We start from the raw sequence: 23,200 nt of genomic DNA, 5'->3' as shown, positions 1-23,200 counted from the left end.
ACTGGAAAGTTCCAGAGCTGTCGTTTTCATGGTTCAGTCAATGCAGACATACACAATGATGCTGGTGATGCTTAAGAATAAATTATGTCATTTCAAGAGGGTCAATTTTACTGTATCCAACTTGCAAATACACGTGTGTGTCTTTGCTCTCTGGCACTTAATTCTCTTTCTCTATTGACTCCTGCAGCACCCAATTTTCACCTCTCTGCCTCCTCCCTCCACCTGCCACCAGTTGCTCCACTGTCCTCCTCCTAGACTCCCAAATTGCTTTCCTTCCTCTCCTATCCTCTTAGTTATTCTGCTTACCATTCAGCTGCTCAGGTACTGACCTGAGTCTAAGCATATACAGCTGAAGGAGAAAGTGAGAAGCATTACAGTGGTACCTCGGGTTACATACGCTTCAGGTTACAGACTCCGCTAACCCAGAAATAGTACCTCGGGTTAAGAACTTTGCTTCAGGATAAGAACAGAAATCGTGTTCCAGCGGCACGGCAGCAGCAGGAGGCCCCATTAGCTAAAGTGGTGCTTCAGGTTAAGAACAGTTTCAGGTTAAGAACAGACCTCCGGAACAAATTAAGTACTTAACCCGAGGTACCACTGTACTCTTCTAGCTTCCCCATTCAATTCCATGCACTTTTCCAGAAGGGTGCAAAGGTAATCATTCTCACCACCTCAAGATGAATGGGGCAGCAAACCGAGGAAGCTTCATGAACATCAAGTGGAAGTGACTGAGGGTGCTATTCCACCAACAGCAACCAAGCCAGTGATTCCAAGTGTACGGTAGTCAAATATAGAGAAACCTTAATTCCCTGGTGTGTTCACTCTCCATATTTAAGAGAAGGCCTCTGTATACCTTTAGCTTTAGGTCAAATGAGAATAAGGAACAACACTGAGGAGAAACCAGAGCAGTTATGCAGATACAATGTGAAAAGCTTGGAAGAAGGGTCCTAGCGTGTTTTGGGAACAGAAGGATTGCACAAGGAACACACACACTCGTCAAAGTATGCATGCTCTCAGATTTGGATTAGTTTTGCGAGAGACTTGTGTTCTACAAACACTGATTGTTTCAATACATTCTGGAAGAGAGAATAGCTCAGCTACCAGGCATGGGATTCCGTTCAAGCAAAAGTGTGAAGATTGCTAACCCAAATATGTAGAAGGCAAAGGATGAGAACTCACTGCACAGGGATACCTCTGGCTCGCAGCACACGGTAATATTCCAGAGCTTGGTATGGAGACACTCGCCGGTCCCTGGCACCCACATACATCAATAATGGCGTGTGCACCTGTAGGAGAAGGAGTGTGTGACTAACAAAAACAAGGCCCTGCTTCTTGCCTGGAGCCAAGTACCAAAATCTGCCTTTTCACTAAAGTAAAAAATAAAAATGCTGTGCCAAGAAAATTAGAACCCTGCAACTATATAGACCATGCAAATGAAGCCAGCGGAACCTAGATGCCTATTTGGCTTCTGCTATTTATAGATATAGTCAAGGGCATCCCTGTTGCCATTAAGGACAATGAAAGGACACACTCCAGAAATCCTATTTCGCTTTTCTTCTGGCTGCTCAAATATCAGGAAGCATTTTTCACGTACAGGCAAGTCTGTCTTTAGCCATAAGGGTTCTCAGGATGCTGAATTCTATACTGCAAATGCAAATTAAGCAGCAGTACAGTTTTGGTGCCAAACTGGGGCAATACACAGAGCCCTACATATGGCACAAAGGGTGGGCTGGGGGATGACCCAACAAAAAACGGCACCTCCTAGAGGGACACATGCTACATCCAATGAACAGTTCCACTAACTGTCTCCTACCTTTGCAGCATGAATTATAGGGGAGCAGAGCAGCATGGCAGTCAGGTCTTCCTCAGTAGGAATCCTCTCAAAGCAGTATGGCAGACCTAGCACTGCATACCTCCTATAGAAACAATGCAGTCCGTTAGCATCATGCCCTCAATCCTGAGCTCTACCAAAGAGCCAAACAAAAAACTATTTTCATTTAGCTGTAGAAGTGGCCTTGCTGAGTGGGGCAATGGGGTCAGAGAAGACGAGAGGGTGAATGCAACCTGAATAGTGAGGATTAGTGAGATTGGCTCAAACTGACACAGGAAGGGGACATGGCAGAGAGATGGGTGAATGAAAATGGCTTGGGCAAGGCAGAAAAAAATGACGAAGTTAAGTTCCTTACCAGTCAGGGATGTCAGAGGTCCCCAGTAGAGTGGCCATGTTGATGACAGGGCTTCTGACTACACAGGCTTTGTACATCTCTGGGTATCGAGCAATCAAATGGCAGCAGACAAAGCCACCATGAGACCCTCCCAGCAAAGCAATTCTATCTGGGTCCAGAGGTTCCATCCGTAATGCCAATTTCACTGCCAGCTGCCAGAGCCGAAATAAGTCAAAGTCAGGTATGTTTGCAGGGACTGGTGCAATCCTCTTTCCAAAAAGGCTCAACCAACAGGGGTGGGGAAGGCAGCCCTCAATCCTGAGCCTGTAGCCTATCATATCTACTCTCACATGTGATTCCCCGGCCCCAGCTGACCTCATCCCCCAAAGCTCAGTGAACATCAACTGACTGCACAAGGCAAAGGGTGTCTTCTTGAGGGATGCTGGCAGAGAAATGTCTACAGATTTCTCTGCATGGAGCTGTCCCATTAGCGCCCCTGGGCTCAAGGTCCAGGGGTTTTCTGCTGTTCAAAAACATATCTCACACTTGACCAAGAAGATCTATGCCATCAGTCAAGCTGGCAGGTATGGCTTTGCCATGACCTCTCACAAGCTGCTGAGATGAAAAGGGGTTGAACAGAACAGTCTTCATGTGTGCAGAGCCTATAGATAATTTTAGGTGGGCTTTGTGATTACCTCTCCTTCCCACCCCGTAGCATGGTGCACTGTGAGCCCATTCAATGACTCTGCCACTATGCGCTGAACTCCTTACCCCTCAGCCTTCAGTAAGCTGTAGCAGCCCATGGTGTTGGGAAGCCAGGACAGGGACAGAGCCCCACCCATGCAGCCCCACCAGCTGCTAAAGCGGAAATGGGTTGCCTGCTATTATAAGCAGGGCAAACTGATACTCAGTGCCATTATCATCCTTTGTTCTTCTATCATCAAAGCTTGGCCTTACCCCAGGGAATGGGGAAAGAAAGGAAAGGGGCTGACCTGTGTGTCCTCCACATCTTGCACTCCCACATGGGAGATTAGAGACTCGATGCTGGCTTGCCCAAAGCCCAGGGAACCCCTGTAATTCACTGCCCAGAAAAAAAGGCAAAGCAAAGTGTGAGTGGTTGTGGCATCAAGGGACATTCAGGGCTTTCCTGCTCCCCTGAGGTGTGCTTGGCACAGTGAACATGCAGCGCAGGGAACAATTATGTCTGAACATGAAACTATTACAAACCACATGCAAGACAATATCCTGCTTTCAATTTCCTATGGCACACTTACTGGATATTGTTGTCATGTTGGTCCAGTTTACACATAATGTTGCCATTACACACTGGAGAGACCTGTCAGGAGTAAGCATGGACCAATGGTACCAAATAGTATGGGAAACAGCCCTACTAGAAAAATTAACTAATAAACTGAAACTGACACGGGGACAAACAGAAGAAGACGCCTTCACCCCGGTATGGCTCCCCTTTATCACATACACAGCCCAACAGGACAATGACAATAATCCACCAACAGCATACAAATCAATATGGCTAACCTGATCCAAAACACACACACACCTCACTCACACACGAAAACAAAGATCACCACAGCCAATCACAAGCAAACAATCACACCCTAGGCCAACCCCAACCTCTCTCACCACCAAAGGAACACAAGTGAACAACACAAGCAACGCTGACACCAAACTCTACATACATTAAACATAATAGAAACACCGCCACCCAACCCCACCCCCATCCATCTTCCCTCTCTCCACCCCCCCTTTCTTTTTTCTTTCTTTTTTCTTCTCCCCCTAATGCCTCAACAAATGAAACGGATTTGTAAAAATGTTACATGGAAGAAGAAGAAAAAAATACGAGGCACTACACTTCTGTAAAACAAGAAAATCCTTAATAAAAAATATTAAAAATAAATAAATAATAATGTTGCCATTACAATAAACTGATTTGTTGGAATGGAAACAAGCACTCGGCTTGAGTGCTTCTCTACTCCTGGCACATGTCTGGCTTGAGAGCGGATTTCCTGTTTTCCAGGCAAATCACAGTTCACCACAAAATTTGAACCAGGAAACTGGCTTAAGTGCTGCCTAGAAACTGAACTGCAAGCCACTGCCTGGGTTGCAGAGTACAGAAATTTCTGCCTCTGCATACCCTTAGCTTTAGGTCAAATGAGGCTCCATTGTCTTCTCGCACACATAAAACCCCTTCAGGGCCATTTGACAGGGAATTTCTTGTTCTGTTTCCCAACTTCTGCTAGGACACACCAAGACAATCTCACCCTCTTTTTGTCACAATGCATACTAAACTTGCTGAGGTATTTCTCAGCAGAGTCATTTCTCAAGGAGTAAGAATGAATCAGAAAAGGGCTTGTTTAACCCAGCTCTGCAGAACTGGAAATAACTTCCTGGCTTGTTCATGGCATTTTTTTTCTCAAGGGGGGCAGGTGGGAGGGCTGAGAGGAAATTGGAAATCTGAGGACATCCTTCAAGAAGTCAATGGCTACTCTTTTTCAGCAAGGCGTCCTTCTCCCATCCAATACAAAACTGTACACTGGATTGTTAGACACACAGTAAAATGCATGTGCTGACTCTCGCCAAGCCCTCAGGAGTAGCAGCAAGGAGTGTATGTGGGTTTGGGAGACAGGGGTCTTCTGACACTCACCCATGAGCACAGCAAAACCCAACTGGCAGAGACTTGCCATTTTAGGATGCCAACAAGCATCAAAGACAGCATGTGGGCCACCTGGAAACAGAATGTCAGCTTTAAAGGACATCTCCCAATTTGGGGAAAGAGTTCAGAGAAGTCAAGGCACCACCGATCTGTCTTATACCCCCTTCACAATCAGCAGCTGAGAAGTTTATGTTTAGGAAATAAGAAAATAGGCAACAGGTTGGAAATGCCCTCTTTACATTTCAGAATTCAGTCTTAAGATTTCTGTTCTCATAGGTAAAAATGTAAAATGATCACCTTAGATAGGGTCCTAACAGAACGACGAGAAGGAAGCAAAGAAGGATGGGGCCAGCTGTCCGGGCAGGCAGCAGAAAAGAGCTGTGGTGACTTACCATGTGGAGAAACAATAAGGGGAAATGTCTTTTCTCCTCGTTTGTTCCCCCGAGGAGTCAGCAACAGGGCTTCAAATGCCTGGCCAGCTGCAAAAAAGGTCACACGTTAGCTGTTTGCTGCTGAGTGCCATTTTTCAAACTTCACTACCCTGGAGGAGTCAACCTGCAACCCCAGGGCTTGACAGGCACCCCTCCTCCTCCACCTAGCACCTCCTCCTGCTCAGGGCCCCAAATGCAAAAGAAGCCCTTAAGACAGGCATCCCCAAACTCGGCCCTCCAGATGTTTTGGAACAACAACTCCCATCATCCCTAGCTAACAGGACCAGTGGTCAGGGATGATGGGAACTGTAGTCCCAAAACATCTGGAGGGCCGAGTTTGGGGGTGCTTGCCTTAAGACTTTAACTTATGATATGAAGGACCATCAGTGCAATGTCCTTCCCAATTTTCCTCTGCAGCTCAAACATTACAGTGACATTATCGATGAAGAATCCAGGCTACCCAATGCTGAACTCTTTCATTCCATTCTTCCTATTTAACTCTATTTGGGCTGTCCCAGCACTCAGGGCAAGGTGATGAATCTATCCCCCATTTCTACACCAAGCTCAGATTCCTCTTTAATTAGATTTTTTCAAAAAACAAAGCACACACAAATGAATTAATGAAGAATGCACCTCACCTATGCAGGAGCCCTGACCATTCCCATAAGCCAGGCTGTCCCCCTACAAACTGTACTTATGCCAGACAGCCAAACTTAGTCCCACTTAAGACAAACTTACTGCATAGTACAGAGTAAAGCAGAACCAACAGTGTGTGAGAGAGTGAGTCAAGTGCCTGGCCTGAGGCTCCCTGTTCCTGCATCCTTACTGTACTGGTTGTCCTCAGTCATGGGAGGATGTACTGTGAGAATCTTCCATTCCATATCTGGCAGTACAGAGGCTTCCTCCACACTCGTCCACTGCAGTTCCAGCTCACGTCCTGCAGGGGGAAGCACTCCCACCTTCTGTGAAGCAGGTATAATAGTTCATTACTTTACCTGAAGGACCAAACAGTGTGCTGCACAAGATCTCTTAGCGTTGCAAGTAGCCTATATAGCACTAGCTTTGTCCTCAAATATCTATCTTTGATGGAGTATGCATTTGTTGCAATCCACAAGGGAATTTACACAACTGTTTGTTTCACTAAGGATGTATTCAACTAGCATGCCAAACCATGGTTTGTAAGTGCAAATCATGGCTTGCTTTATGGCTGAACTTATATTATTTCAAAAGTCAGTGTTTGTGATAGGCTGCCAAACCAAGATATCAAACCGTAGTTTGCTGTGTTATGTCAGAATTCATAAACTTCAATTATGGATGTTGCTCTACTGTACCTCTGGAGTCAATTGTTTCAAGGAGAAATGAGTGCTGAGCAAAAGGAAAACTAAAGCAAACAAGCAACTCAAACCCATGGTTTGCCTATGGTGTCTTAACTACAATTAGCACAAACCATGGATGAGCTTTTATTCCAAGTACAAGGTTGATGGGCTCCAGGGCTTAGGCTGAGATTTCTTTCTGAAGGTATTCCCAAGATGACATTGCTTACTGTTTCTGTGTTGCTATATACAGTGACCACATTAAAATGTAATGCTAAACCATAATTTGTATTAGCCACAATTTGTTCAACAACTCACATATCATCTCACATACGAGCAAACAATCCACAGCTTTTTAAAGCTTGGTTTGTTTTCCGGCTGTTCTTCTCTCAATTCCTCTGTAGCCTGTTGAGCATATGGGTGAAGTGGCCAAATAAACCATAGTTAAGTAAGGCTGCTGAATTTGGACATAGCACCAACCACAGATAAAACAAACCATTACTCATAAGCCAGAAATAAACCTTGGTTTCACATTGTGATTTGCTGCTAGCAAACAAACCATGGCTCAGTGTGAACTAGGCCAGTGAAAATCAGGAATGGGAAACCTATGACCCTCCATATGTTGTTGGAGTGCAAATCCCAGCATCCCTGATAACTGGCCATGCTGGCTGGAGTTGGAGTCCAACAAGATCTGGAGGGCTACAGAGGCATATCTGTGGTTTGAACAAAGCTAAATAGTCACACTAAAGAAACATTCACATTGGGTTTTTTGGCTACAGCCTTGCTAAAAATTCACATACAAGCATTATGAAAAGAGCACAGCATGAAAGCTCACTCTGGCCCCTGTCAATTTTATCAGTTTCCCTAGAAATAATGGGGAGAGGATTGGAGGGTGAAGCAACCCACACCTTAACCTGCAAGGTAAGTTTCTTACCAGGCTTGGAGGGCAATTGGGAGATGAGCAGCTCACCACCAGGAGGTCCTGCTGAATTCCTAGCAGGGTCCAGCTACCTTCTGGAGTGCCTGGGACGGGTTACAGAGAATACTGCTTAGGAGTTATTGGGGCTGTCAGTGACTCAACAGATCAGCTATGACTTGGGAAGGAGGGGAGAAGGAGGGGGGAAAGAAAGCACCTGGCTTTGAGAGAAAACGTCTCTCTGCTACACTGCTCTTTAAGGGGGAGAAAGAGAATAGAGTGGGTAGGTAGGTAGGCAAATCTAAAAAACTGTAGTATAAACACCGACAACTGGTGAACAGTGGCCTGTGAGTGCTCCATTTGAAGAACAGCCTTTACCAAAGGTGTCATGGGCTTTGAAGACACTTGAACTCAGGACGAAAGGGAGAAACATGCTAAGAGGAAGGCATGTTTGGCAAACTCTCACCATGATCAACTCCTGCCCGGAAACCTATGTCCCACTGCGGTAGGATGTGTGGATCCAGAATTAGGCTCCACAATCACTTACGGACTCACTGTTAAAACAATGTTAATTGAAAACAATCTTACTCGGCTACGAGTGATCGCCAAAGAAGAAGAAGAAAAGGAGGACGGTGCTCTTTCCCTGGAGAGGGGGTGGGCATAATCCTCAAAAATGAAATAAAATTAAGATATTAAAATGCAAATGTTCACATAGGGAAGGTGGAAAGAGGAGAACTGGTTTTATTGATGAGATTAGATGAGCAGTTGCATACCCAAGTAATACTGGGGAGCAAGGAGCAGCTACTAACATCTAACAGGAACCATGTTCTGAATGGAACAAGTGATGAAAGGCCCAACTCTCCGAAAGAGTCTCCTGGGAGCTGAAGCATAAGCAAAGAAGCCTAGTCATAGGATCACAGAATTCCTTCTCATTCTGAACAGCATAGAAGGATCTGCCAGAGCTTTTTACTGATGTATCTCAGGGCCACATTCGTATCCAATCTCAGTGGGACCCCACAGTGGGATCATAATCTCAATGGAAAACATCTAGGTGCCACACAATTAATGGGTTACAACTACAGATGTAACGCAATGCTGGTTGCCTCATAGGAGAACAAGCAAGCAAGCAAGCAACACTCAGGAGGCTTTTTGGCCCCAGCAAGGAAGGATGTGAAATGTAGCTGAGGCCAGTTCTATACACATATAGAAAATATGTACATAGTGAACAGAAGTAGTAGCCTAGCACCAATATTCTAGCGTCATTTGCCTCAAAAAAAAAAAAGACCCCTTATAAAGCAAGGGAACTAGATCTGGCACGGATTAGTGGTGGCTGCCTCTTGTTGAGAATGTAAGCCAGCATACAGGAAGTGGAAGAGCTTGGCTGTAGCCTTCTAGCCCCTTCCTTTTCCCTGAGATCTCGGAAATGGGCAGAAACACAGGATATGGGAGACTTCTCAATTAATGTGCCTGGTCTTTGGGACAGATCTCAGCAAACACAATACGGCCCCTGGACTTTGCAAGCTAAGATTTGATTGTACCTTCTGTAACAGCCTTCACACTCCCCAGCTCAGTATCCACAACCAGCAGCTCCTGCAAGAGATAATAAAGGAAGGAAAGTGAGGGCTGGGAAAGCGACTGCTCTGTTACAAGAGCCCATGCAAACTTAATAACGGGAAAAGTTTTTTCTCACTTTCCTCCCCCCTACATACATCATCTGAGAGAAGATACAGTGTTCCCCATTTTTGGAACACTGGTCACCTACCACGCAGGCTCCTGTCAGTGGGTGTGCAAGAACCCCCCAAATAACAATGTGTTAACCCAGTCACCAAAGTCAGGGATATGTGATCAAACTTTGCACTAACTAGCAAGGTCCTGAGGCCCCTCCCCAGTTCTGTATCCCGATGGAGAGTCAAAGCACAGAGAACAAGAAAGACAGAGAACATCCTTCTGAGGCAGGAACGACACAGATTGGAACCACAGTATATCCAAAATCTATTGTGTAATCCCGGGGAGAAATGTGCTGTAGCCACTTGAAGAAATGTAACACTCCAAATAGTGTTAACTCCAACTTCCATCAGCCCCAGCCAGCATGGCCAATACAGTGGACACTTGGTTCTCGAACTTAATCCGTTCTGGAAGTTCATTTGACTCCTGAAACCGTTTGAAAACCAAGGCGTAGCTTCCGATTGGCTGCAGGAGCTTCCTGCACTCAAGTGGAATTTGCGTCGGACGTTCAGCTTCTGAAAAACGTTAAAAAACCGGAACACATACTTCCGGGTTTTCGGCGTCTGGGAGCCGATTTGCTCGTCAACTAAGCCATTTGAGAACCAAGGTGTGACTGTATTCAGGGATGATGAGAGTCCAGCAGCATCTGGAGGACACAACCTTTGCTGCCTCTGAAGTAATCCAAGACTAGAGAAAGACTACGGGCTCAGTTCCTAGGCAAGGCAGGGAAGAAACTGGGGTAGAAACTGGCAAATTAGTTCCAAGTTTGATCCCATGCTCCTGTCTGTCTAAGGCAGTGAGGGAACTAAAGCCACTGCTGCCTTGAGGCCTCCTGTATGCCAGCCAGCTTCTCAATCACAGTTTCTTCATTTCTGATTTCCAACAGATACTTTTTACACCCTCGTGAGCCTTTTCAGGTTCAGTACACATGCTTCACGTTCCCCAGCTGTAATTAAAGCTTGGCTCTTACATTTCTGAAATGTGTATCAGAGTGGCAAAAGTGCTTTATTAGGACATGGAGAAGCCAAGATCGAATCCCTGTTTAAATACAAAGCTCACTGAGCAGGTCACGACAATATTTAAACCTAACCTACATCATAGGGATTGTTGTGAGTCTTAAAGCTCTGTTCTGAGGTTATTGGTGGAAGACAAACGTATGAAAACACACGCGCGCGCACACACACACACACACACTTTCTCTAAAGCCAATTGTTTTGCATTCACACTACATAAACCTGAACATCTTCCTATACATCCTACAAATTCTCAGGAATGGTGGAAAGCATTAACTGATTTGCAAACTTTCGTTGGCACACCATCTTCACACCCCAAAGTCTTCCCTACTGGTCTCAACATACCTTTCTACTCCTTTGAGGAGTGCTAAGCAGGACTCTATGGTTGTCAGCAGCCCAACAAAGCAGAGGCAGTGCCCCTGAGTAAATCCCAAAAAACCCTGAAAATGGAGAAAATAGTTAAAGTAAAACATGGCTGAAATCTGGAGCTTTGGAGAAATGTTGGAGAACAGCATCAAACAGATATTATAAAAAGACACTGCGTGGAATACTGTGTATATGGAGATATATGGCTGACTGTAGGACTCTCCATTTTTGGGTAACAAAAGCAAGCCTTAGCATTCTTTTTATATGTGATAGCAGGAGCTGGGTGGTAGGACATGTATGAACTAAAGAGGCAAGGTGATAAAAAAGCAACTCTAATTTTGCATGCTCAGTCTCTGAAATTGAGACTTACCAGATGTGGCAGTCCTGACTACGTCCACCACTGTAGATGTGAGCTTAGTTTGCCAATTGAGCTAAGCAGGAGGGGAAAAAATCAGGTAATGAATACAAAGCAGCAAACTTCACACTCCTCCTCCACTGCATCCCACAGACCAGTTGCTCTGCATCTTTTCAGTAGTCGATTCCAAGCTAATTTCCCTTTCAGCATCTTTCAATAAATGCTAAATTCTACAATGTTTTAATTCTGCAATCAGAATTAGTTGCATTTAAGAACTCTATTATTTTAACGTTTTATAAGAAGGCTATGTTGAACTCAGCTTTTCTACTCTCTAAATGTTTTTTGTTGTTGTTGCATACTCATTTCAAATTCCACAGTTCCTTTGCTATTATGACCTGCCTGCACCCACAGTCCCTTCTCTTCCAATAAACTACCTACCTGACGTGCCACACTTACCATCTGTAGCTTCAGACACTGGCGATGAGGCCCAAATACAGGGCACTCAAGGTAAAGCAGGCGAGTTCCGTCAGGGCTGAGCTGGGGAGAGGAAACAGCCTCGGAATCTGAGGACAGCAACTCTGCAACCACAGACACAATGCAGTATCAAGACATACAGACCCATCTCATAAAGGCAATTGGCCAGAAGTCCCCAGGTGATGAAATTAGAAAAACATTAACAGTGGACGATCTGAATTCCTTTTCTGAAAAGTCCCTGTAAATTTACCTCTGAGGTTTCTTCTGACAACGCTTCTTTACTCACATTTTGAAAAAAATAAAACATATAAGAAAGGACAAAAATAGTGACTGAAGAAACTATAGACATCTTTGGAAAGCAAAGTAAGTTTGAAACTAGTAACCTGTAAAGGCAGTGCCAGATTTATGTATAAGGTAACCAAGCTATAGCTTAGGGCCCCACTCTCTTGGGCCCCCCCCCAAAAAAAATTTAAAGAAAAAAAATCTGGATGTACATTTCCAAAATATAAGATAAAAAAACAAATAAAATAAAACCTACATACAGCAACAGTGTTTTGTGCTGTGTATGGACCTATTAGGTCCATAAATTACCATATAGCATATATTCAACACAAAAAACAGTGACAATTTGTTGTTGACAAAGGACAGCTGGACATATAAAGGGCACCATTACCTTCAGTAGCTTAGGGCCTCATCAAACCTAAATCCGGCCATGCAAACCACATGTCTGATTGCTGAAACATTAGAAGGCCATATCTCTGGACATTTTTAAGTTCCTTTACAAAAGGCAAACTAAGCTGCAAAACTGAGATTCTGCTGGGCTGCCGAATTCCATGGAAGACTGGACTCTTCTGGCTTGCACATACACACTGATTGTAAATTTGGCAGTCACTGTTGTTCTTTCTTTGCAGTACTAAGGCAGGAAATGTTTTTGCTGAAATGCTTCCATTTGTGAAGTTACAACAAAGAATCCTTGACATATTTGAATTTGATAGCCCTGACCAACTGTACAAACATTTGTCACTGTCAGGAAATCCACCCGGGGCTCCAAGTGACTGAGAAGCTACAGGTACACCCCACCACCACCATTGTTGGAGAAATATGGGAAGGAAAGATGCTGCAAGGAGAGACAAGAGATAAGCTGCCTCCAAGATGACTTACCACAGCTACTTTCAGAGAGATCGAAGAGAAAAAGGGCTGACCTATGGCAGGGAGAGGGGAATGGGTGAGACGTCTCCAACAGGGACCAGGTTTTTCACCCACCCACCCCATGATGAATTAAATGCTAATCCCTGTAGGATTAAATTTTCACACTCTGCACTTAAAATATAGTGAAGCTGAGGATCTTGAAGCTTTCCCTTCCACCTTCCATTGATTTAGGAAAACCTTCAAGGTTATTTGTTTATATATTTTTCATGGAACAGACTACTTTAGAGAAGCAGAATGCATTTCCTTGGAGGTTTTCACCAAGGAAAATATGGGCTGGCACCCATCAGGAATCATTTAGATATAGTCTATACTATTTTAGGAAGGACAGGGGTGCAGCTGGACTAACAAATAACCCATTTGGCTCCTTCCAAACCCAAGAATATCACTTCTGCCGATTCTACTTTTTTAGAAATGATCACCGAGATCACTGACTAAGATCTCATCATTGTTCAGGTCATGGTCCCTCCCCCCCTTTTGTTTTATTTTTTCCCTCTAAACTGAGCAAAATGTTGCCCTCATAATTTCCCCTGAGGCAGTGGCTGGTCCTGGGAAGGCCAACTGGAGAGCTGAATCCATGGTTTCACACTTAAGAGTGACTGAGACCTTGCCTACCTTCTGTTGGAGCAAGCATTCAAACCCAGTCTGAAGGGCTCGTGCCACCAGCCAACGAACAGTATACCTTTGTCGTCCGGGGACCACAGGGCCTGGTCAGGGAAGCAAAACCAAAATATTAGCCATTCACATCTGGGTGTGCTGCACCATGGGCCAAGCTACGTCTCCATTGTCTCCCCATAAGATTTGCAGAATGTTGCTGCAGCGGCTGAAATGCAACAAGGCTGTTTACTGGGAGATGTTCCAATCTCCAGGGCTCTGCAGGCAGCAGACTACTTTACTGTTACAAGTGTTTGGAAGCAGAAAGCATGGGAGGTATGTATCTGCCTCTGGATATGATGAAGGGTCAGGTGATGGATCTGAGAAAGCAGCATTTTCTCCAGCAGGCTTCTGCTGAGCTCCAGCCTCTAGTGCTTGAACTGATGTTGCACAAATGAATAAACCTCTGTACTCCAGCACCAATTTATTTAAACAGCAACTTTCTACCTTTAAAATTTTAGCAGTATGCATGGTTCCACCCATTGCAAAGGTGCTTTTTGCATGAAACAGAGAAGATGTGAACTTCTACATTTAAGTGGGGAGCGAATGTGACAGCATCCTGTACCAAACAGATTGTCAACTGCAACAGGCAATGCAATAGGCAACAGGATGGGTTGGGAGATGGTTTGCCTGTTTTTGCCTGTACGTGGAAGCCTCTTTCTGGGCTGAGGGAAAGTTGGCTCTGAAAAAGCACCTTCTAGGAGGATATGGAAAGCCACTGTCGGATTCCCTTGGTCAGTTCAACACTATTCAAAAGCTAAGGGTGCAAAAAGTGCAAGAAGCATAAAGAGAAATACAATTTGTGAGCTCAGAACCACCTCTATGACCCAGGACACCTAGTATGACCACTTCATGCATTCTTCTGCAAGCCAAATAAAGCAAATGGGTCAGAGACTTCCTCCTCCCATTTTATTAATTTAAATCTTGCTTCATTATTCTGAAATGCTTGCAATCCATAGTGGCTTGAGGAGTGTCCCATTAAATTCCCATGCTGCATTGCACTAACCTGTCCAGGTGAGATATGCCCTGGGATGCCCTCTAGCACTGAAACTTCACTGGTTTCAACATTCACCACGCACAAGACAGGGAAGCTTTTATCACTCAGTGCCTCTCCCCAATTGTCATAGTATACAAAGTGCTCCTCCTAGAAAAAAAAGCAGAGGGGAAGGTCTTGTGAAGATTCCTGATCCAAATAATAATCAACAACAACAACAGTAATTTATTATTTATACCCCGCCCATCTGGCTGGGTTTCCCCAGCCACTCTGTATGGCTCCCAACAGAGTAATAATAATAATAATGTGAAAAAACATCAAATATTAAAAACTTCCCTAAACAGGGCTGCCTACATATGTCCTCTAAAAGTCAGATCGTTGTTTATTTCCTTGACATTTGATGGGAGGGCATTCCACAGGGTGGGTGCCACTAACGAGAAGGCCCTCTGCCTGGTTCCCTGTAGCCTCACTTCTCACAGTAAGGGAACAGCCAGAAGGCCCTTGGTGCTGGATCTCAGTGTCTGGGCTGAACACTGGGGGTGGAGACGCTCCTTCAGGAATACAGGTATAGAGTTTCCCATGAGAAAGACATATAGGCCTCAACAGTTAAGGGAGTTGGGTGTGCTTAGCCTGAATAAGAGGAGACTGACAGGAGATATGATAGCCAACTTCAAATGTCTAAAGGGCTGTCACATGAACATGGAGCAAGCTTCTTTTCTCCTGCTCCAAAGGGTAGCAGCCAGCCCAATGGACTCAAGTCACAAGAAAGGAGATTCCAACTAAACATCAGAAAGAACTTTCTGACAGTAAGAGCTCTTCAACTCCATTGAGAGGTGTTGGACTCTCCTTCCTTGGAGGTTTTTAAGCAGAGGTTGGATGGCCATCTGTTATGGATGCTGTAGTTGATATTACTGCATTGCAGGGGGTGGACAAGATGACCCTTGGGGCCCCTTCTAGCTCTACAATTCTGATTCTATGACAGAATAAAGATGGTAAAGCATGTGGCATAGTATAAGCATCTCAATGCCGAATAATAAAAAGTAGATACCTTTCTTGCTTCACCTGGCTCCTCTCCTTGGGGGGACCTGCTTTGAGGGAAAAGTGGTTGCCTTTTGGGGCGTCTTCTCTCAGCAACATAAAGGATTTGTGTTTCTGAACTGGACCAGGCAACACACCCAAACTGCTCTGGTGGCATAAGGTCAGATAGGAAAATAAGCAATGATCTTCCTTAAAGGCAAGGGTAAAGGCTGACCCCGCTCACTAAAGCAGAACGCAAGTGGGAAAAGAAGCAGCGCATAATGCTGAGCACACAACTATGGGTAACAGGTTGGTTGACTGACTGATCTGATATTTCCCCAAAGCCATTGCAGGGGAATTAGCACTCCTAGTATGAGGCAGCAGCTCCTGCTATTATATAAAAAAGAGAGTGTGTTCTCCTGAGGTCCTAATCAATGGTTAGTGAAGACTGAGGGTGGAATCCAACATCGTGCTAAGGCATTTGCTCTGCCACAGCAAGCATTTCTGCTTGTGCTGATGGAACAATTACCCCTCTCTCCCCCTTGCACACTATTTTGGGGTTATCCTGACCCCTCAGAGCTGATGGGGGGCATGGGGAGGAGGAAGCCCCATTGTATTGGTAGGACTTGTTGCATTGCTGATGCAACTATTTGGTTGAGTCTGTCCCAGAGAAAAGCCACAAGTTACTAAACAGTGGTAAATATCAGCCAAAGCTAGTCCTACTCTACTTGTGGGGTTATAATTGTTCACTGTGCCTAAAAAGCAAGCTCCCCCTTTGGGTGGACATTTGATGCTTAAGATGCAAAGAGCTCAGGATTTGCTATCTAAAGGCCAAGCAAAGCAAGTAGGGCAGACAGTAAAATATCAAGTAGCATAGACTGGGTCTCAAATTGTGCTGCATATTTAAATACGAATGTGGCCTCACCAGAATTCTACCTCAGCCTGTTTTCACAGACAGAAACATGTAAAGGCATGTGTGCTTTGTGACCTAGGTGCATGGCTAGTGTGACATTCACCAAAGCAGTTCAGCCTAGCCTTGTCACTATGATCAGAAAACCTGGTTCCAGTGAGAGTTAGGGAGGACCTTTTAAGAACACCACCCAGAGATGCCTGAAAGGGCAGTGAAAGAGGAAAGAATATAGCGTAGGATAACCAAATTCTCCTTTGGCGTTAGAGAGAGGATGTTAATAGAAGAAGCATGAGCAAGTGTTGTGCTGGGACAGAGCAGGGCACACAGGACTGAGGGAACATCACTTGCTTTGCCTGCAGAGTAGCAGCATACAGCCAAGCCCACTACTTTTGCCCTTACCATCTGCGTATACTCTGCCATGTTTATCCAGTGCTGTGAGATTAATGCTTCTCACCCTTCCACTCTTGTTCCAGACCTGCTGAGAAACAGAAATCAGAACAGGCCAATGCCCACCACTACCATGCAATATCAACAGGCCTGCTACATTTCCTCAAGCACCATAACCACTTTTCCCCTTGACTCTACTGCTAGGACTGAAAAAGATGGGAAAGCTGAAGAGGTGAGGGAGGGCAGTGCCAGATTTTAAGAGACATTTGCCCTGTGATACCAGTCTAAAGGGACTGTGTATGTAATCCCTCACCTTTGGTCTGTTATGTAACCCCATAAAGGCAGATTCCCTAGATGTTTCACACACAATACTGCAGACTTCCTTCCTTCTCATCCGTGTCTGAATCTCAGATTTCATGTTAACAAAAAGGCAATTATCAAGTTATTCTGTTATATCCAGAGGCCTGTAGTAACCAGCTTTGACTATTTATTTCTATTTAAAATATTTATAGATTGCCTTCCTGAGAATAACTCTTTCAAAGCAGTTTACATTATAAAATATAAATAAATAATACAACAGCATCAATTTTAAAATGTAAAATACAAGGTTATTTCTACAAAACACCCCCAAGTGAACCAGCAATTATAAAACAACCCACTCAGCCCACCAAATTCTCCAAACCAAAATTATTATTTTTATTTTAAAACCACAATATTTTATAATGCAGATAATAACAGGCCACAAGTGGATGGCTGTATACAGTATTGTAAAAGTATATTCCTACAAAATTCCAAATACACATACCTGGGTGCAGCAACACTATTCCTACTATTTCTACACAAAGCATTTAATAAGTCTTTGCAGCACCATCCTTGCTCTGTATTTGTGACGGGTATTGCCTAGCTAGCATGCACTTTACTGTCACACACACCATTTTACCTCTATCACTTCCTGCTTCTGCCCCATTTCCAAGTGATGGGTGAAAACAGCCTTATGCATCCCAGTAGGTGACATTCTGATCAGCAGTCTGTGGCACAGGAGATAGGGACAACATGAGCAGCAGAGCCAGCTCTGAGAGGCATTTTAAACCAAAGGACACCATACTCCCTCCCCAAAGGCCATCAGTGTTTTTCAGGAGGGATTCAAGCACATGCCAAAACTTTAAGTTTGCACAATTCAAGTAGGTTAAAGCACTTTGTTACCTTAGTGCAACAAATTTTTAAAGAACTTTGAAATTCATTTCCCTGTCACTTTCCTAACATCACAAAGTATGGGATGAGCAAATTGACAGGATGATATATAAACAACCCAAAGTCAATAATAATAATAATAATTTATTATTTATACCCCGCCCATCTGGCTGGGTTTCCCCAGCCATTCTGGGCGGCTTCCAACACAATATTAAAATACAGTAAAGTCAACTCAGGGTGAGCACTCATTGTTGCATAACTTTCCCCAAAACAAAGCATAAAGTCTGTGCAAGTAAACCAACAGATAGGTCATTTGGTTAAAGCCCATTTATTTCCATCTTCTTTACAGAAAACCCTCCAAGCTGGAAAGGAGCTAAATAGTTTATATGCAGTCCTATGATTCCCATCACTCCCAGTAGAAGACTTTCAGGTTGCACAAAGAAGGATTTTGGCCTATGACTTGCGGAAACTGATGCCAGTTATAGTTGGCAGTAATAGGTTAGCACAATTTGTCACCAAGGCAAAAAAAGTTATGTTCTCTTAAAGCACCCCCTTGAAAACAAGCCATTTTAACCTATCTCGGTTCCTTGGGAAAAGTTGATTATCCTTACTCGGGTTTATATTTTATCTTGTGCCAGGTTATCCCAATCCAAGTCTGGATTGAATTTCTAAAGCATGGTTAGGTATGCTAAGGGCAACTGGATGCTCTACGTACTGGTCCCGGATCTCAGCTGGAACGCCAACAGGAGTAACGGAGACAATTGCTCTGCTATTGTGGTGTAGGATATACTGACGGCTGAAATGCAGCTTCTGACGGCGCCCCAGGTCAGGCTGGCACCACTCTGCAGGAAAGGAGGAAGGTAAGACCGGGTATCTGAGCCTTGGAATCTCCCATCCCAGTGTGTAGTACTGCTGTTTCTGAATTCTATGTGGAAATCTGTGGGAAGCACAAAGTCCAGAAAGCCAGCAAGACAGAGACACCGATTCTGCTCCAAGACACCATGATTAAGATAACTAGAGTTCAGAAATGGAGAACTGATCGTAGAGCTACGGGGAGAAAGAGCACCTCATCCAGCAATAAAGGAGTTGAGAATGTGTTATACCAGAATTAATCTTGTGAGAGATGACAGTTAACTGTGTTTAGAGACATTTAGGGAAAGTGCAGCTCATCAGAACTGAAATTGCAAGTAAACAGCATGAGTAACGGGTCTCACTAAAGACTTCTGGAATTGGTAATTTCAAGAGACATTTTTGCTTATCATTGTTTAGAGGTCACACATAATACAGTTATCATCCTCTTTCATGCTGCAAATTCAGCATAAGTGACATTTTTCTAATTGAGAACAGACACTTGACATTCTACAGATAGCTGGAAATCATTAGCATTAGATACAAATTAGGCTGTGAGATTCTTGGCCAACTTTGCAGCTTCATCTTAACAGCCTCACTGAGTGGGACTGGGACCTAACTTCTACATATGCTCAAGACCCAACTGCCTGGCTTTCCACTCTCACCAACACCAGGCAGAGCAGCAAAAGTGGAAATATACTTATTTTTCTGTGTGACAGAGGAAACTAATGGGAAATATTAAGATAGCAACTTTTTCAATATTTTTGGAGGGTTTGGAGGGCTCTGTTCAAGGCAAGGACACCAGAGCATCATAGCACACTTCACCAGAAGTGCAGCAGCACCTGCCACATTTGGGACCAAGGCTGTCCTAGGGCAGATTTGCAAAGCTGCCACCTCTACCAGAGCTGCCTCTGGGCAAATATGTGTCAGCAAAGGCTTCCTTCAGGTCACAGGGACATAGTTTGCACCCAAACTCATCCTAGACTCCCCTCCTCCACTGAGGGAAAAGAGAATGTTGGACTTTGTGTTAAGCTCTTTTTCTGCAATGAGAAGGGGTGTTGGCCTGCTCTGTTGTAATATTTTGCTACTGCAGGTACTAGGATTAGCCATAGCCAGGTGTATAAAGATGAGTACCGTCAGCATACTTAAAACAGGGGTCCTTATCCTGTACTCTGGAGAGGGGTTTCCCTCTCTCATTTCCCTATCTATATGGCCATCTCTCTTATCTTCATTTCTCACCTACTGTTACAATCCAGCCCATTAAGCTTTCCTCCCTTACAGCTCTTGGTTGCCACATTACTGATCATAGTTCTCAAGAGTTTATTCAGGCTTGAATATTAGCATATTGAAAGAGGTTGCCCAGCCCACTCAGGTAACCCCTCCTGGAGGATTCTACTTCCTGCCAGTAGAGCAAGTGGGCAGTGACAACCCATCCTAAACATCTCTTTCACTGCAGGAAAACTGTCAGTTGCCATGAGATGCTGCAAGGCCTGACAGCACATAGCTTTTTTAACCACAGTCTCAAATCATGTTACTTATAATATTTGGCTCCTAATTTGACATTATACACAAGTCTCTTACTTTACCATATAAAAAGGGGGCAGCCACTCCCCACCCCCCTTGCATTCAGCATATGTGATAATTTTTTTTCCTTTTTATAAATTACACATCATTTTTTAACTTGGAAGTAACTGCAAACTTGAGATGTATGGGCTGGGATGGTGTTATTCTTACACAGTGAAGTCAGCTTTTTGCAGTGCATATGATTACAACACACCTGAGAGTTTCTAAAAGACTGGGCCAACTCCTCTCCTCCGGACCTAAGACAAGGCCCCAATGGAGGCAGGTTGTTGAAAAGGCAACTTAGTTTTCTGACCTCCATGCCATGATACTTCTAATCCCAGAGGTGTAACAGGCAAGAGACGGGGGGGGGGGATCCAATATTTTTCTCATCTGCTACCAAGTAAGAGTGTCCTGGCTGTCTTATGTCAACCTCTCTCTGTGACATAGTTCAAATGGAACACCACTGCAACTCCATGTTTAACTGGCTCGGGGTCTGAGATGCCCAAAGCGGACGGCACTGCATATTAATATTTGCTTTTAAAACAATTGATTAACAGCAAAGGACCAGGTATATATATAACCAGACTCAAAAAGCACCAAAAGTCAAATAGTTGTTTGTTTCCTTGACACCTGAAGGGAAGGTGTTCCCACTGGGACAGAGCCACTACAGAAAAGTCCCTGTGTAACTTCACTTCTGGAAGTGAGGAAACCAGCAGAAGACTCTCTGGGTTTATAAACATAGTCTATTCCCCAGCGTGGGCTTGAGTCACTTGCAACATGCTATTCACTACTTTAATTCCATGTGACAGTGTTTTTAATGGAGCAGTGCTGATGCCCGTCGAAAAGAGAACAGGGAGGGAAACTGCCCGCCCATCAACAGCTCAGCCCGACCTCCCACTGGGCTTGTCCACACAACCTCGGCTTTTCTGAAGCGGGGTCCGGGAGAGGAGAGCGCCTAACCCGCGCAACTGGCTCACCCGTGTAGAGGGGCAGGCACTCAGCGGCGCCGCCACAGGCAGCAAACCCGACTCCTACACTGGCATAAGTCACGCGGGGAAACCGGCTCAGCTCCCGGTACAGGGCGCCCAGAGGACCCGACCCCGCTGGAGACTAGAAGGAGAGAAGAGGCGGCGTTATTCAGGGCAAATGGAGGCGCTTGCCCGGCGGCACCTGCTTCCCCAGCGCCCTCCTCCCCTGCTCCGCAGCCTCACCGCCTCTTGCGCCCGCTCCGCTCTAGAAGCCATCGCCCTGGAAGTTTCCCCGAAGCAGCCCGAGAGGCGCTTGTCCCGGGACAGCAGGGCGGCCACAGCGCACGGGCGGGAAGCGGGCGGTGCCGACAGCCATTGGCCGGGCGGGGAGAGGGGGCGGGGACAGAGCCAGGCGGTTCCCCCTGGAAATCCCTGCTGGGAAGGCCCAGCCGAAGGAGTGGCGGCCTTTCTTGCCCCCGATCCTGCCGCTCCTTTTTTTTCCAGGCAGGCAACTAAACTTAAAGATACACGCGAAGGGGAGGCTTGTGTTCGTCACAGCTGAGGGATCGACGGCGCTGTTTCTGATCCCTGTGAGACGCGCAGGATCCCACTGAGAACTGACTGTATCGGGGTCTCCCTCCCTGCCCATAATAAAGGCAACCACAACAACAAAGTTTTGCTTCTTCCTTTTTCTCATAACCATTCACTCACTTCAGCTGACCTGCAGGGTTGCTGGGTACGTGAGAACCACGCTTGCACGCTGCCCTGCCGCAAGCAGCTTGGAAGGGCGAGAGTAAAACAATGTGATGAAGGAAGGGAAACCGCACAGGTGACGAGAACGCAATTACACAGACGCTCGAACACCAGCTACTGTGAATAAAACTCGCTTCTAGCCTCAGACCCCAATCTCCATTCTATAGTCCCCCGCTGTGAACCTGGTGTTATATATATCAGATAAGCTCATGCTGTCTCACCCACAACTGCGCACAATTTAACAAGTCATACTGGTGTGTGCATCTCCCTCAAGACATTTTCTCAACGGAAGGTCAATCCCCTGGAAGCAGCAGCAGAACTAAAGGAAGGTGATGGGATCAGGGTGGTGCTTTCAGCAGCGGTCTCTTGGCAACGTTTCATTTGTTACAACACTTTCATTTACAGCCTATGGAGAACGCAAAGGATGCAACCAATTACTCTTATGCAGCACTGCTGAAAAAGCAGTGGGATACAGGAGGCAGACTGTGAATATAGGAGATTCAAGTTAAATTGTAGCTCTGTTCACTGGCCTAAGTGGACAATTTAACCAATGGATCACAGCATGAGAATCAAAATACATTTTAATCTGACCCAAGCCCTCGGAATGAAAATGGCAAAAATACTGGGAAATTGTGGCGTGATTAATCCTACACTATCTTCTATTTAGTAGGAATTCAAAATCTGGTTACTTGGCTCCCAGCACAAATGCAAAGCAGCTATTTTAACAAAGGAATGAGGAACCTTTGCCCCCTACAGGGACACCCTACCTATTGGCCATGATAGATGGGGATGAGGAGAGCTGGAGTTCAACAATGGGAGAGCCACAGGCTCCCAACCCATGACAAAAGTGGTTGTCTTACAAATGGAGCTCTTCTTCTTCTTTGGCAATCACTCGTAGTCAAGTAGGATGGTCTTCCATAAACATGGTTTAACAGTGAGTCCGTACGTGACTGTGGAGGCCAATTCTGGATCCACATGTCCTTCCACAGCAGGGACATAGGTTTCCGGGTGGGAGTTGATCATGGTGAGGGTTTGCCAAACATGCCTTCCTCTTAGTACGTTTCTCCCTTTTGTCGTGAGTTTGAGCATCTTCAAAGCCCAGGAAGTATTAACAATACCCAACTAATCTGTCTTGAAGGCTTTTGGCTACTTTGGGGATTATGTAAAGCAGAACTGAAGGAACAGGTGAACAGGAACTTTAACGGGATGTATTTAAAAAGAATGGTGGTAATTAGTGATACACTCAAGTACATTAATATCAGATGTCCTCCTGTTC

The 23,200-nt window shown here is 45.0% G+C and overlaps 1 protein-coding gene across 4 annotated transcripts in view; it reads right to left on the bottom strand.

Moving 5' to 3' along the window:
- The window catches only part of LOC128408143 (acylamino-acid-releasing enzyme-like), a 48,722-nt gene extending 27,154 nt beyond the window's left edge, over positions 1-21,568 (bottom strand). Inside the window, exons 1-21 of one of the 4 annotated variants that reach the window (XM_053377418.1) lie at positions 21,415-21,568; positions 21,181-21,313; positions 18,507-18,633; positions 17,541-17,628; positions 16,613-16,691; positions 15,335-15,471; positions 14,299-14,436; positions 13,254-13,345; positions 12,594-12,634; positions 11,415-11,536; positions 10,974-11,034; positions 10,583-10,677; positions 9,038-9,089; positions 7,518-7,606; positions 6,097-6,232; positions 5,232-5,318; positions 4,831-4,911; positions 3,158-3,246; positions 2,187-2,377; positions 1,814-1,916; positions 1,180-1,286 (exon numbers count right to left, since the gene is read on the bottom strand). In XM_053377418.1, coding sequence (XP_053233393.1) covers positions 1,180-1,286; positions 1,814-1,916; positions 2,187-2,377; positions 3,158-3,246; positions 4,831-4,911; positions 5,232-5,318; positions 6,097-6,232; positions 7,518-7,606; positions 9,038-9,089; positions 10,583-10,677; positions 10,974-11,034; positions 11,415-11,536; positions 12,594-12,634; positions 13,254-13,345; positions 14,299-14,436; positions 15,335-15,471; positions 16,613-16,691; positions 17,541-17,628; positions 18,507-18,633; positions 21,181-21,313; positions 21,415-21,447 — 2,081 coding nt within the window. In that variant the 5' untranslated portion in view covers positions 21,448-21,568. The remainder of the gene's footprint in view (positions 1-1,179; positions 1,287-1,813; positions 1,917-2,186; positions 2,378-3,157; positions 3,247-4,830; positions 4,912-5,231; positions 5,319-6,096; positions 6,233-7,517; positions 7,607-9,037; positions 9,090-10,582; positions 10,678-10,973; positions 11,035-11,414; positions 11,537-12,593; positions 12,635-13,253; positions 13,346-14,298; positions 14,437-15,334; positions 15,472-16,612; positions 16,692-17,540; positions 17,629-18,506; positions 18,634-21,180; positions 21,314-21,414) is intronic. The other 3 variants (XM_053377420.1, XM_053377416.1, XM_053377417.1) reach the window with 3 other exon arrangements.
- Between the last annotated feature and the right edge of the window lie 1,632 nt (positions 21,569-23,200).

Source organism: Podarcis raffonei, chromosome 2 (assembly GCF_027172205.1).
Source record: "Podarcis raffonei isolate rPodRaf1 chromosome 2, rPodRaf1.pri, whole genome shotgun sequence".
In the NCBI taxonomy this organism is placed as follows: Eukaryota; Metazoa; Chordata; class Lepidosauria; order Squamata; family Lacertidae; genus Podarcis; species Podarcis raffonei.
This window is presented reverse-complemented; position numbering and strand designations above follow the sequence as displayed.